Source organism: Doryrhamphus excisus, linkage group LG3 (genome assembly GCF_037039965.1).
Source record: "Doryrhamphus excisus strain RoL-2023G ecotype Guam linkage group LG3, RoL_Dexc_Guam_v1.1, whole genome shotgun sequence".
Lineage (NCBI taxonomy): Eukaryota > Metazoa > Chordata > Actinopteri > Syngnathiformes > Syngnathidae > Doryrhamphus > Doryrhamphus excisus.
The window spans coordinates 25,712,150-25,727,532 of record NC_136359.1 but is presented as its reverse complement, the minus strand read 5'-3'; the positions used below and the strand labels follow the sequence as shown (position 1 = coordinate 25,727,532).

At 43.5% G+C, this 15,383-nt stretch overlaps 1 protein-coding gene across 2 annotated transcripts in view; it reads left to right on the top strand.

The window, feature by feature from the left end:
* nr6a1a (nuclear receptor subfamily 6, group A, member 1a) overlaps positions 1-9,729 on the top strand; it is a 73,784-nt gene extending 64,055 nt beyond the window's left edge. For both annotated transcript variants that reach the window (XM_058070804.2, XM_058070805.2), the window contains exons 3-9: positions 1,579-1,634; positions 2,229-2,389; positions 2,960-3,190; positions 4,184-4,438; positions 7,381-7,502; positions 7,583-7,735; positions 8,210-9,729. In XM_058070804.2, coding sequence (XP_057926787.1) covers positions 1,579-1,634; positions 2,229-2,389; positions 2,960-3,190; positions 4,184-4,438; positions 7,381-7,502; positions 7,583-7,735; positions 8,210-8,340 — 1,109 coding nt within the window. In that variant the 3' untranslated portion in view covers positions 8,341-9,729. The remainder of the gene's footprint in view (positions 1-1,578; positions 1,635-2,228; positions 2,390-2,959; positions 3,191-4,183; positions 4,439-7,380; positions 7,503-7,582; positions 7,736-8,209) is intronic.
* The last annotated feature ends 5,654 nt before the right edge of the window (positions 9,730-15,383 follow it).

Sequence of the window (15,383 nt, the reverse complement as noted above, 5' to 3'; positions counted from 1 at the left end):
TTTTCCCCAGCCTTAAGCCGCATGTGTGGAATGGATGTTGGGATGTTGGGATGTTGGGATGTTGGGATGCTGCCTGCAGCTCCTGGCCCTGCCAAGGGGAGCTTCCCTTAGTCCTTAGTCCTTGGTCCTTGGTCCTTGGTCCTTGGTCCTTGGTCCTTGGTCCTTGGTCCTTGGTCCTTGGTCCTTGGTCCTTGGTCCTTGGTCCTTGGTCCTTGGTCCTTGGTCCTTGGTCCTTGGTCCTATACCGCCCCCCGGTGGCCAAGTGGGCCACGCCTGTCAAGCCTGATTTGTAGGAGAACATTTCATTTCTTTTTGTCTCGACTCATGAAACTGATGGCTTGACTCCCATTTTTAAGGAAACATATCGCAAGAAGTTTTATGAATTTAGCTGACAGACAAACCCTGTCGTCTTGCCAGCTAAAACAGGAAGGAATAAAAAGCAGGAGAAATCCCACACGGCAGTACTTTATCTGAAAGTAGGATTGATGATAGTGCTGAGGTAGAAATAAATGACTTAGCATCACTATGCTATTAATTATGATAGTAGCATGGTCATAAAAGTAATATCATAGCGATGGGAAACCTGTAGGAAGACTTTAAACTTGTTAAACTGACTATATTATATATTCATCACCCAGGCAGGGAACACCCTGGTCTGGTCGCCAGCTAATGGCAGGTCACATGTAGACAATACTTTTAGGAAAGGTAAAAGCCTCTGCGTTATGCTTATTACAGCAGGGTTAGGGTTAGGGTTAGGGGTTATTTGCTGTTTCTTTCCAACTATTTCTCTTTTTTCTGAAATAAGTTTTGGAAATGTTCTTCTTATTTTTTAGAATATTTTGACTTCATTCTCATTGCTTTTTCCCCAACACAATTTTTCTTTAATATTTCAACTCTATGCTATTAAAATGACATCATTTTTCCTCGTAATATTATGAGTTTATTCCACTAAATAGTGACACTCTTCTTGTTGGAATACATATTTTTTTCTCACAATATTTTTACTTTATTCTCCTAAAATTACAGGGTTTTTTGTTATTATTATTTTACATTTTTCAACTATTTCAACTTAAAATGATGACTTTAGTCCCATAATATGTTGACCTTATTCTTGTATTATTATTATAACATTTTCCCCAACCTATTTTTCAGAAAATACCAATTTGTTTGTTTTTCATGATATTACAACTTCTCTTTCTTGAATAATTTGTTTGTGCAAGTAAAACTACCTCATTTTTCCTGATATGACAATATTCTCATAAAATTACGAGTTTTTCTTGGTAAATTTCAACTTTTTCTTTTAACATTTTGATTTTATTCTTGCACAATTACTGAAGATTTGTTCATTTTTACAGTTGTTTTTAAAAAAATAATTTTCCAGTTAAACTGTATTTTCCACCACATTACAGTATTTATGAGTTATTACCCACGTTGGGTGAATGAGATGTGTTTTCTTCGAAAAGTGAAAACGGACTTGCGGGGATTAGAAAAGGGTTTAGCTTCTTTGGGATTGACGATGGTCACCACATGGTCACGGAGAACTTAATGATGGAGTGCTCCTCTACCTTTGCCACGCAGCAATCAGAGAGGACGGCATGCCAGGAGGGAGGAACAAAAGCATCGGACCGGTTCAGGTAAGTCACCTGACAGTAAAATATGCATTCTCCCGTAAACAAACATTGAAATCAGGCTTCCGGCGTTTGATGGAAGAGGATGAGTGAAGGCGGCTCCATCATGGACGAGGCTGGCGAAGTAAACGCACGATGCAGTAGTAGGCCTTGACCTTGACTCGTCACTATGCATTAGTCTTCTCCATTCAGCGCTGCTTTGTCTTTGACTCTGGCGAGTGAGCAAATGGTCTGGAAGGAGAATGCGAGACATGAGGCTAAGTATCTCGGGGAACACAACCGAGATGTGCTGTAATTCATTCCAAGTCAATTCACTCAGTCCATTGAAAGGCTGCATCATTTATTCCATTATGACGAGGAATCCATTGCTGTTTCACATGGACGCAACGCGCCATATTCATTGCTTAAATATAGCCTTCTGTCCATTTTAATGAGTGCAGTACACGTTGCTAAACACGGGTGTTTGTTTCCTCCATCGACTGTCCTTTTCATTGTGCGGCGGCGTCCTTGCGCCGCAACATCTGAGCGAGGAGCTCAATTCACGGAATACTTTTGGTGACGAGGACATACGCTAAATGTGCGCCATTGTGGTGTTTTTAGATCACGGAGGAGGAGATTGAACGCATTATGTCAGGCCAGGAGTTCAAAGAGGACGCCCCGGAGCACACGTGGGGCAACAACGGCGACAGCGACCACAGCTCTCCTAGCAACGGCGCCTCGGAGGGCAACCAGCCGTCCCCCGTCTCCACGCTGTCGTCCAAGTGAGTCGCTCGCCTCATCCACTCCATTGCATGTCTCCGCCTGTCGGCCGTTTGCCCAGATAATGAGCCGTCCCTGACAGTCTAATGCCTCATTCATCTTGGCCAGAGTCCGCTTAAAGTATTCATCGCGTCAAGAATGCCTGCGTTTGTGGCGCTGCAGCCGTCTTGATGACATCAAACAAAAAGAACTCGCCGCGCTATCGGCTCTTCTCACAGTGGAGACGAGCCGGTTGTCTATCTGCGCTGGGCAAGGACAAATATTTATTTCAGCCTGATTTTAGAGAAATAGTCTTATCGCTATCAGCTGATAGCCAATCACCAGAATATTTGTCTCATCCGATAAAACCCGAGACAAAATGAAGACAAATAACGAAATGCCAACGCGGCACGAGCCCTGGCATGCAAGTACACGCTCCGTACATTCTGTTCATTTCATAAAGCCTTCTTTCTACACGCCGTCCTTAGGGTCTCTGCACATGTAGTATGCATGCAATCATACAATTTCATTTCATTCATTACAATTACAATTACAATTGACTTCACTTGACCTTTGAACTTGTCTGCTTCCAGTCGCTCCATGGAAATGAACGGCTACACGGCAGCCCTCAGGGACCAGTACATCAACACCTCCATGTCCACGCATTACCAGCTTTTACCACATCTCTTCAGCTACGCCGCCCAATCCGGCCTGCTGGCCCCCCAGCCCCGCAGCCTGTACCCCCAGTCCCACCCGCTCGTGCTGCAGCTGGTGGCTGCAGAAGACCTGGCCCCCCTGGCCACGCCGATGCTCATAGAGGATGGGTGAGTGCGCCCGGGAAACTTCTGCTACCTGGACAAACGTATGGAGGAAGACATTTTAGGGGCGGCATGGTTGCATTTGTGTTGCTATGGTAACTGCAACACTGCACTTCTGTCAACGTATGCTGTACATCCGCGTAACCACGTAAGAATGTGGGCTCTATGGCGTAGATGTGGCATCATGCCAGTCGCTAGATTCCGTTTCACATGAGGAAAATCTAAAAAATGTGAATTAGCATGCTAGCAAGATAGCAAAAGTACCGAAAGGGATAAAGAAGCTCTGTCGTGATATCGCAATATGGCATGTAAGTACTGTATGTACTATGTCAAACGATAGTACTAAGTACTGAAAGAGATTAAGTGTGTTTATTCGTCATTTTACATCATCGGTGAAGGTGTACGACATTTTCAAAAGAGTGTAATGGCTCAAATGCTAACAGTTAGCATTCTGGCACCCAGCAAGATAGCATGACGCACCAAAAATGTGATGGCATAGCTACTAGTAGCACTACTACTATTTTTTACTCACTTGAGGAAAAAGACTAGAATGCTCACCGTTTTATGGTAGCAAGTCTGTAATGATATGCCATGGAGGTATCTACTACGTCAAAGGACTAGAAGGCCCAAAATGCTAACGATTAGCATGCTTGCAACTAACAAGATAGCACAAAGTACTGAAAGATATAAGTGATTTGACAGTGAATGTATACATACACCATTTTGAAATGAGTCAAATGGCTAACATGCTAGCATGCTAACATGCCAACAGCAACATAGCACTAAGTACTGAAGGAGGTTAGCCATCCAGTCGCTGGAACGGTTTCACAGCATCGATGACGGTGTACACTATTTTCCAATGAGTGAAACGGCTAAGATGTCAACATGCTAACAGTTAGCATGCAGCATGAGAGCATCATCATTATCTAAAACAAGATATGTGCTTTAAATGTGTTTGTAATCCCGCCTGTACCTTGTGGCCCCCTGCTGGCGTGGCAGCTACAAGGTCACCCAGGTGGAGCTGTTTGCCCTCCTGTGCCGCCTGGCCGACGAGCTGCTGTTCCGCCAGATCTCGTGGATCAAGAAGTTGCCTTTCTTCTGCGAACTCTCCATCGAAGACTACACCTGCCTGCTCAGCTCCACCTGGCAGGAGCTCATCCTGCTCTCCTGCCTCACCATCTACAGTGCCCAGATCTTTGGCGACTTGGCTGACGTCACTGCCAAGTACACGCCGTCTGATGACGAGCTGCAGGGGTAAGTGGCTGTGGAAAACATTCTAAACTGCTCACCGGGTGTCAGTCATGTGAGATCATCAGACTTGATCGCCACCAAAACAGGCTTTTATTGCAGGTTTGAAAAGCAGGCACAATAATCCCTAACACGGGCCACTTTTACGGCTGTGAGCTAAAACGCAACTCTGAACCCCCAACATGGCTTCCACACAGAAGCACACATTTTCTCTTATCATGTGTACTATGTTGGGAAATAGGGGTGTAAAGGTGACTATAGGGGTGTTATTTCATGGCTACAGGGCTCTAATGGTTAAAAATTGTATTTAGAACAGGGGTGGGCAACCTTTTAAATTTGTGGGCCTCACTGGCTGAAACAAATGAGCAGAGGGGCTGACTATATAGTATATATATATATATAGTATATATATAGTATGTGGTCATCAAATAGAATGACCTACTTGCAAACAAAGCTAATGCGTCACATAAATCAACTACTACTACTACTACTAGGTGGGTGATAAAAAACAGCTAAGCGCCGAACTTCAAACTAGTATTTCCGCAAGGCATGCTGGGTAGCCCAGTGGCAACAATATGAACTATGAACAATAAAACGTTGAAGAGGATGTTAACTCCTCCTTGTTTACTTCTCTGATGACCTCCTCAACATATTTTGCAATCGAGCAAAACTGCGACAAACATGGCAAAAAGTGAAAGTACCACAAGCTACCCAGCATACCTTGCAGGAACGTGTGGGTGTGTGTGGGTTTGTTTGGCATATAGAATTGAGATTGAAGTAAATCAAAGACTGAATGCTGCACGAGAGCTTGATCCGCTGCCCCCAGTTGACATGTTTTACGACGCCTGTTATTAGATATCGTTGGGATCATGTTGGATTTGAGATTTTGGGATAATGGCCAGCTAATATTTTACAGAGAATGAAGGTAGACAGCCAGACGTTCCGGTCTGTTAGCGCTGTATCCTCCAATGCTGGATAATGTACCCTATCATTGGAGGGGAGCACAAGAGTGGAATTGGACGGGGGCCAGCGTAGCGGTCCGTGAACAGGAGGACTCGGCAAAGCAGAGCAGCGGCTAGCACCGTTCATCCGCCATGTGATGTTATTATCTGGTTATTGGTAGGAAAGGATGTGGGGGGGGGGTCGCGCCTGTGTAAATCAGGCTGGGATTATCTAACCCTGTGACACGTTTCCACGTAAAATACAACACTGGCCTGACGCCTCGGTTAGTTTGGATTTCTGGAGCTTTAGGAGTGAATTTGGGATTTATAGCGGCGGCTCCTATTTCAGGGAAGTGAAGGAGACAGAAACGATAATGTTTAGATGAAGTGGCTCTTTGTCTCAAAGAGAAGCATGATTAGTAAGATGCTTCTTAACAGGAAGTCTACCTTCCCCGACAGAACCTATGCAGATACGCCTGGCAAGTGGCCATGACCAAAAGCTAAGAGCTTTGTGGTTTGTGTCATACAACTCCATTTTTATTTCTTTTTCTCTACTGTAAAGTGTCCTTGAGTACTCTGAAAAGCGCTATACAAATAAAATGTATTGTCATTAAAATGTATTATTGTACGTGTTTTAACCAAAGGTGTCCAAAGTGTTTCCAGCGAGGGCCACTTACTGGAAAATCCAAGGATGGAAGGGCCACTTGCATTTTTTTGGTTCCGGAAGTTACCGATACATATCTTCCAAGAAAAAAAAAAGTTGCATCTCATGTTTTTGATACATGTGAAAACTTTTATTATTATTATTATGAATTCTGCACTCTGCTCTTTTTCCTCCATTTTTGCTGTTTTTTCCCCAAAGATTTCAACTTTCTACTTGTATAATTTTTGTAAATTTTCTTTTCTTAGTGTGGTTTAATTCCTGTAATGTTTTGACTTTATTCCCACATCTTTCTCTGACTTAATTTTACAAAAACCACAACTGATTTTGTTTTGTTTAAATTACAACTTAAAAAAAATACAATGTTTCTTTAAAATGTCAAGTATATGGAACTCTCCTATACAAACAAGAACATTTTTTTCTCTTTATTTGTAAAATTGAAATTTTCCAACAATTTTACTATGACTTTATTCCCATAATATTTTGACTTTACTCTTGTAATGTACTTTTTTCACAACCTAATTTTCCAAAAATTTGTTTTCTTCTTTTAATATTTCAACTCTTGTTAAAAAAATTAATGAAAGGAATATTTTTTATTTATAAAGTTATTTTTTCTAATGCATTATAGTCATACGATTGAGACTTTTTCATATTTTGACCTTATTCTTGTACTACTGCTGATTTTTTTCATTTTTGCTGTTTTGTTTTTCAGTTTTCTTGTAAAATATATTTTCAGAACCCCCCCCCCCCCCAGGCCACACTTTGGACACCACTGGTTTAGACCTTATTGACCGACAGGATATGAAGTTATTGTCTTCATTTCCTGCAGCGGTGGACGGGCGTGTGTACACCTTCTTACATGCATGAAAACCCCCAAAAGAAAACCAAAAAACACCACCATGATGCTTACATATTTTACAACCAACCCCTGTAGATATTCTAAGCAGTTACGATACTTGTGTCTTGTGGTCACAATAAGAGAATAGAAGACTTAAGTAAGAATAAAAGGTGACCTTATAAGGTCACCCTATAGGGGTGTTGTTTCGTGTCTTGAAGGTTCTAATAATGGTCAAAGTGTATTTATGAGGTTATGAACTGTTTATTTATGCTCCAATTCACGGGGATAAACAAGGGATTACTGTGAATGAATAATGAAAGAATTGCTATCAAGAAAAGAAAGGATTGCTGTCACTATGCCGTGTGTGCGGCCCTAGTGAACATATAGAAAATGGATGGACATGGAAGTATATCTGTAGGTCCAAGCACACAAAAGCAGAAATGGGTGTGGGTTCTTTTGGGCTTTGTGGAACAAGGCCTGATGCTGGACTGTCTGTGTGCTCGCTCAGTTTTAGTGAGGACGGCATGGAGGTGATGGAGAGGCTGATATATCTGTTCCGCAAGTTCCACCAGTTGAAGATTAGCAATGAAGAGTACGCCTGCATGAAAGCCATCAACTTCCTAAATCAAGGTACCAGGAGAACCAGGACCACCCTCTCTGCATATTTGAATATTTTACCATTGCGGTATAATGTTGTTCCACTTCTGCAGATATCAGAGGACTGTCAAACATCTCTCAGCTCGAGCAGCTGAACAAGCGCTACTGGTATGTGTGCCAGGATTACACGGAGTACAAATACCCACACCAGCCCAAACGCTTCCCTGAGATCATGATGTGTCTGCCAGAGATTCGCTGTATCGCAGGTAAGGCTAGCATGTTTCAAATATCTTTCTTGGTTAACTCGTCTGTGGGCTCAAACAGTGGGGCGGGCCCCCCTGGCTTTCATTTTAGTGCAGACCTGCCAACATGTACACATTTATAGTACTCGCATGGCATTTGACTCTTGAATATGCTCTCACTTTGTGTTTGTCATTTTCCTGGCGGCAGTTTCAAGTTCCGTCTGTACAGTAAACATAAAAGAATCAATATTGCTTTCGAAGCACAGCATGGATGGCCGAGTGAGAGTACGCCTTAAGAAGAAGGCTTCTAGAGGTCATACGTGGAACGTTACGTTCCAACTTAGCATATGTAGTAGCATCTCTCTTGCTTGTTTGCCGAACCGGCAAAGTCCCAGAGGCTGACTATGAAATCCTTCCATGCAGCAAGACCGGCCTTCAGTGGCTTTGGGGCGAGTGAAAGGTAATCTAACACTGTCATCCCGTGTGGTGCGTCCGCAGGTAAGCTGGTCAACGTCCCGCTGGAGCAGCTCCCTCTCTTGTTCAAAGCAGTCTTGCACTCCTGCAAATCAAGCCTGACCAGCTACAGGACTGGCCCGTCGCCCTGCGTGACCACCTCCTCTGGAAACTAGAGGCCGGCCTGACCCCCTCCGCCCCCACCGCCCCCACCGCCCCCACCCCCCACGGCGAGGGAACGGTCGCCCCTTTTGTGAATGTGACAAGCAGCTAGTTTGTTTTTTTCTTGTGATATTTATTACACGACAGAGCTGAATGTATGCTGATTTCCACTGTGCACATGCTTCTGTACAAACAAATGCTCATAGATGCATTGGTCTTGGCGTTTACACGTGTGTATCCAGTTTGCTCAATGTGTCAGTGTTGCCATGTTAGAGCTAGACTTAAAAAAAGAGTTTATTTTATTCAGATGGGGGCAGATAGACACGAGTGGCAAGTGTTTTGAGACTACCTCAGGAAGATGTTATTGCTATTTTTGTGGTGTTAATGAAGAGTCGTCCAGTCCAGTACGGAATCCCAGTGGATGCCTCACTCACAGGCTGAATGTTGACCAGAGCTGTGCAAATCAAACATGGATAAAACGCGCTTTTATTCCAGCAAACGTATGAAATAGAGCTACTTTATCTGCATGGACTTTTTGGATGGTTCTGCTTACGCGAGGAAGTCGTGTCAAGGTAACATTCCACGAGTTAAGGTGACAGCTATTTGGATCTTTGGGATCTTGGGAAAAGGAGAATACGGGTATTTTTTACAATCGTAGACTGGGGATGTAAGGTTTTATTGCAAGGGTATTGGAGGGTAGCTAGCTTTGCTGTTTGTTGTCTTGTTTTTGACCAAAGTGTTATGCAATGCTTTTTTTTTTTCTCAATGCCCATCGGCGGGCATGGAGCTTGCAGCTCAACAAAAACAACTAATCTTGTCGTTGAAGGATCGGGATAAGAAACCAATCAATCTGATGGACAGATGAACATATGCCAGATTCCCTTCCAAATGCTGCTGAACCTGCACACATATTTACATTCAACAGGCGTGTTTTGGGGGGAAGCGACTAACTGATCAGTAGAGCTGCAACCATGTCCGACTATTGCAGTCAGCGTTTTTTCATTGAAATATGAAAATGTCCTCTGATTTCACACTCTCAAATATGAAGGTTTTTTCATTTCTTTCACCGTCCATGAAAGCAGAACGACTGTCAAAACAATATGAGCTTTGACTTTGGAGAACTGATGGACCCGACCGCCGTTTGTGTTTGATTCATATTGCGACAGGCTTCAGATGAACGGACCAGGAAAACAATCATTAGGGCGCAGTTGTCAGGGAAAAGGGAAAGACTTTGGTAGACTGGGAGCCAAGGATTCAAAGGCACCTTTAGTCTGGAATTTTGTGCCCGATGACGGACTTAACCCAAACAAGGAGCTTCAGATGAAGCCACTAGGAAAAGTCTTAGTTAGTAGTTGCAGCCCTACTGATCAGCCGGTTCATATCAACTGTCATGCCGATGGCCTCGTACCTGGGCATGGTACCGTGGGCACCGTGGGTACCGTGGGTACCGTGTTTACCGTGGGCACCGTGGGCATGTCAGACTGTGGTCAGGTCCTGCCAGGTCCAATCATGCTTTTGCACAGACCGAGATGCAGATTTAGGTGAGACCTGGCCCAAACTGTCTCAGGTAAAGTTGAATGTGACTAGCAAGGAATGTCCTGCCGCGTTTGCAGATAATCAGTGGAACCTGAGTCGGATTTCTAGCGAGGGATCGATGGGTTCCGAGCATTCTGGTGCTTGCTCTCTGTGACAAATATGCACATTGTTGGAGAATACGGTCTTTATTTTTGAAGTACGAGATGATCGTGTTGAATCGCTTGAAGTATCGTCTTTGATTACTCGACTTTTTTGTGTCGTTTGTGATTATCCGTTTTGTGATGTGCAAGCAGACAAAAATGCAGTCATTGCAACGACTCTCTTTTTTGCACACAAAGGTGAGGTTCAGAGACCTCGGCCGCTGCCCACCCGGTGTGTTCCTCTCTCAGGTCCGACTGGCCTGGATGGAAACAGGGTAAAGTGAGTGTCATGTCTTGCATTCAGGAGTTACTCAGAGACCTGCTCAAGTGCTTGTTGTGTTAGTAGACGTAGGACAGGACATCGTAGGTCCGCTGTAGGAAAAAACATTGATTTGCGTGATCCTGCCCCTTCATGCAGGTGAAGGTTTGAAAGCGAAACGCGGTCGAGACTTTTTGACGAAATAGCGATGAGCAGCGTTCCAATATCTGCTCTTCATCGCCGTGTTTCCCTTCCAAATGCTCAGTTAGCCTCTTTTTGATTTTTAGGCCTTTTCATGTACCTATGTAGTTTTTGTGAATGTTTTGGGTTTTTGTTATACTTCATGTATTCATTGTCTTTTTTTCTTGGCATGAGGAGAAAGCCTCAGTTCTCTTTTTTTTTACCTTTGGTGGACTTGATTTAAAACGCATTCCCGTTGTGCACGGCCAGTTATGAAAGGAGATGTGATGTCAGACACATTTTTACGTGCTGATCCTGGAGTAATATACCATACACCATGTTCCATTTCTTTCCTACTGCTATGAACCCATAAGAACCCACACCCAAATCTGCTCCAAGTAAAATTACACGGAGACCATTTGTGCCGACAAAATGAACACGGGACTCGTCACTGTTTTGCCAAATGCTCTGCAAAATAAAACCATGGAGCTTTGCTATGACGCCCAGGGCTAGTTCCTATCACCTCAGCGTTCGAAAAGTCCCAAAATGTTTACCAGCGACGACCTGAGGACTAAAGCCATCTGCGATTCCATCGTGGAAATGATGGCGCTGGACGAGCAGACCTTTACCATCGTTGAAGATACCAGCTTTTGTTGGCTCGTAAACCCGAGCAGTTGCGGTACTCTTCTAATGTTTTGTTAATAGTAGCGGTATATATATATATATATATATATATATATACAAATGTACCAGTTTGGCATTTTTATTGTTTTCCGCAAACGTTGACAGGCTTTCCATAGCAATTTGAAGACGAAGAGCCTGTTAGCGATATATTGCTAGCTCGTTTTCTACGACATCATTGACGGACTGCAGTAAGAAGAGTTGAATTTAACATCTGACACCACATTAAAGCAGGATAACAGAAACCAATACTCCGGAAATGAGCTGGCGTACATAATACCCTTCCATTTTGGGGAAGCCTTATCCTCGGATAGTCACATGACAACCAGTCCAAAACGTTTCCATGTTCCGTGTCCATTGGGGACTTGGAGCAAGCACAAAGCCGTATGGCACACGTTTGAAGTGTTGGCTTCTTATGGGTTCATTTCTTTCATTTTCTGTGTTGACTCAAGTTGGCCAAATAAAAACGTTGAAAAAAAAGTCAAATCAAATGTAATTAGCTATCTTGGGGGTTTTCGGAGACGGGGGTGTCCGGACCTTTTATGGAAACATTTAGCAAAACAGGCTGAACCCCATCCAATCTGCCAAGAAGTCAAACATATTTAAAGGAAACAACTTCAAACTATTTCTCCTTTAGCCCCTCCCCTTTTAAAAGATGGGCATAGTTTGGACACCCCTGCCGCCCCGCTATCATTGACTGATCCAGGACTACCTTGGCCAGGACCCAGTGGCCAATGGGGCAAAGATCAGGGGGATTGTTGCCTTTAAAACCGCGTCTGCTCAGCCGCTTGAAAAACTGGCCTTCGCTACCTCGCTGCAGTTTTCTCAGGATTACTTTTTTTCAATACGCAGGAAATGCCATTTGCAATGTACACGCTGAAACTACCTTTTTGTCATCATTTTACTGACGCCACATATCACTCCATTGTTTTTTGTCTTATTTATTGTTTTGTCCATTTTCTCTTCGTGTGTGGCTAATCTCAGTCACCTCAGATTCACGAAAGTGCTTCAACCTGACGACCAACGTCAGCAAGTTGCCTCGTGTACGTCTCTACCTCAGACTCGCTGCTGTGTGTCTGGCAGCAGCTTGAAATTTCTCTTACCTTTGGCTGGAACACACCAATTATGAATTTCTCCTTTCAGGCACCCCCCCGTGACAGATGAAGAATGTTGCATTATCGGGGGTGTAACGGTACGCCACAATCACTGCAGTATTTTGGGGATGGTAAAACTGCTTGGTGACCTTTTGGTAACGACTACAAAAAAGGAAAAATCCAAACTTCTGTCAGTTAATTGAACAAATGAAAAGTCCCGTGTGAATGTGAAAACAACAGAGTAGCGCCTCCTGCTGCCGCTGTACTGTAGTACTACACGAGCAAGTGCTTTCTATGTACTGGAGTTCATCAAACCAAACGCCCTCAGGGTGCAAGCAAATATAATGAGTAACATCCTTCCCAGCATGCTTTGTGGGTTGTAAATTAGTCTAATTACGCTAATCTCTCATTTGTGGCGGAGAACTGGTTCCATACTCGGTCGTGAGAAAGACATTTCCGTGAAGTAGGATTCTTCATTCATGAATAAAATATTTCAATAGCACAGTAAAGCTGTTCACCTTCCCAATACTTTCTAACAGTAGACATGAAATACCTCCCTTCCACTCCTATTGGCCAATATAGGCGAGCTAGGGGAGCCTTGGGGGGCAGACAGGAAGTGACATCAGAGGCTCAGAGTTGAGTTTTAGCTTGCCGTGAGCTACGGCCACACTGTAGCCCGTGTGAGGGATTGGTGTACCAAAATGGGCCTTTTCAATACCTTAGCCATTTTAATGCTTGAAAGTATTTCAGCATGATTTATGAATTCATATATTTTTGTGGTGAGGGAGTACTGTGGGATAGTATTATTTTGCATGTATATTAGCGTGTAAGCGTCAATACCGGCATTGTGGTGTGGTGAAGTTGCATTGCGTTTGAGTTACTTGTTATATTTGGTCACACCGTGAGTGGGGGGGGGGGGCATTTGGTTTGATGAACCCATGATAGTTTGTGTTTTTTATCCATAAAAAACTAATTCCACCGTATATTAGTGTTACCGTGTATTATGTAATATTTTATCTCTGTTAAAATGAGGAAATGGCCCCCAGGCTGGAGTTGGGACACCCCTGGTTTACAGCGTTTCTTGTTTTTAGGAAATGAAAATTCCTCATTAACGATGGAAGGTTTTCAAGCTCGGAACGATCACCATGACGCCTGCTAGCCAAAGCCTAGCCTATGTCGTGTTTGATTCTTTAAATGCGTAGCGTGCAGGAAACCGAGTGTTTCATCCCCCCCAAAATGTGTACCGTTCCTCGTTTTTTGTTCTTCTTTTCTCAGTTTGTATTTTTTTGAATGCTTTTGTTCACCAGTTTGCCATGGAAGCTAGCGGCGGCTGCTATCATATCTGATGAATTATCAATAATCACGGAATGGAGTTGCGGTCACGCTGACATCTCCTTGCGTTGACGTGCTTCCACCGCGGTCGAGTGACCCTGACACCGTGGCACGAGACCACGGGCCCGTGTGCCTTTATCACGGGGTTTGGACTTAACTTATTGATAAAGATATTAGCATGACGTCGTCGTGGAAGAGCTAACGACGTCCCCTCCACTCGTCAACTGAAATGTAGTTGTCGTGTTTGCTGCCTGTGGAACGTGTCCAACCTCGGTGGTCTGATGCCGTGGGAGCCTGTAGTACAGGAGTACGAGGTGAGGCGAGTACACATCTCAGGGAATACCTTCATTCAAATACTGTTGTTTACTGTGAACAGACAAATGAAACCGCGTCATGTTTTTTCTCCTTGGGAATCTTGTCTGCTCGTTACTTTGACTACCTGTAAAGAATGTGACCCATGATGTGTTCAAAGCATGTTTAGAATGTGTTAGGAGATAAAAAAAAAAAAAACAACAAATAAATGTGAACGTTATGCAAGCGTACCCACGATGTCCTTGATTGATTGACTTTTCAGTTCATTTCTTTTCTTTTCATCACACGGCATGATAAAAGAAACCCATGAGGTGGGGGGTGTCCAAAGTACGGTAAGTACACAATGACTGCAATCGATGAGGGGCAGCACTACACTGGAAGGAACCAAGTACGGGTTCCACGCCTACCAGCGCATCCACAAAGCTAAGAAGAATTGATACGTTCATAAAATATCTATATTTGACACACTTTTCTTTTAAAGCATTAAATGTCAAATGAATGAACTATGATGTGTTCAAGGACTGCCGACCAAAGTGCGAAATCTCAATCTAAAAAAAAGATACCCCAATAAGTTAATTTGCAATGTAGGATTTAATATTAACAGAATATTTTCATAGAAAACCTCTTTATGACTCTAAATATGAATTTGAACATTAGAGCCCTGTAGACATGAATTAACACCCCTATAGTCACTTTTACGCTCCCATTGTTCTTTGTTTACATCACATTGCACAGGCTATGGCATCCCTTCAGGGACATAACATAGAAAGGGACATGCATAGAAAGCTACGGAGCTAACGTGTTAGCTTTAGATCTACTTATTCTAAACTTAAAATAGGGCTGGGTAATACGGACCAAAACTCCTACCTCCATATAGTTAGGCTGAATATCACATATGATATATAAACCAATAATGGAAAAGTCTTAGGAAGTCTTATAGAAAAATAGGCGCTGAAATCAAACTTTTGAAGTGAATATAGTAATACGTATAAGTGCAATCATGCTGCACACGCGGCCGTCTCTTTGTAGGCGGGTTAACCCCGTTAGCTCTTCCATCTCACGTTCTCCATGACGACAGATGGTAAACACGGTTGATGCCGTCTTTATACAGCAACCTTTATACAGTCTTTTTCGCTGTTCACTTCTGCTCCCAACTATTGGTGTGGAGGCTGTTGCCACCCAGGCTGTGCGTTGACTTGTAGTTCAAGTTTGCTCCTGCATTTGACGCTCTGCTCTCCCGTTGTCCGCCACTTCAAGGCGCTTAAAGCTAACAGCTGCTCCCGAGTGTGGAGCAAGAATGCGAGCTACAAACGTACAAACGCAGCTGCACTCTTGCTCAAGGGTCGGTATGGCACCAAAAACAAGAAGGACCAAAATAATTATTAAACACTAAAAATGCAGCAGGAGACACGGAGCTGCTGTAACTTGGTTGGACTCGGGCGACGCCATCTTGAAACACGAGACCTCCGCATCAAACCTACTCCATATTGACATGAACGACATGCTTGTTTTTCATATTGTGC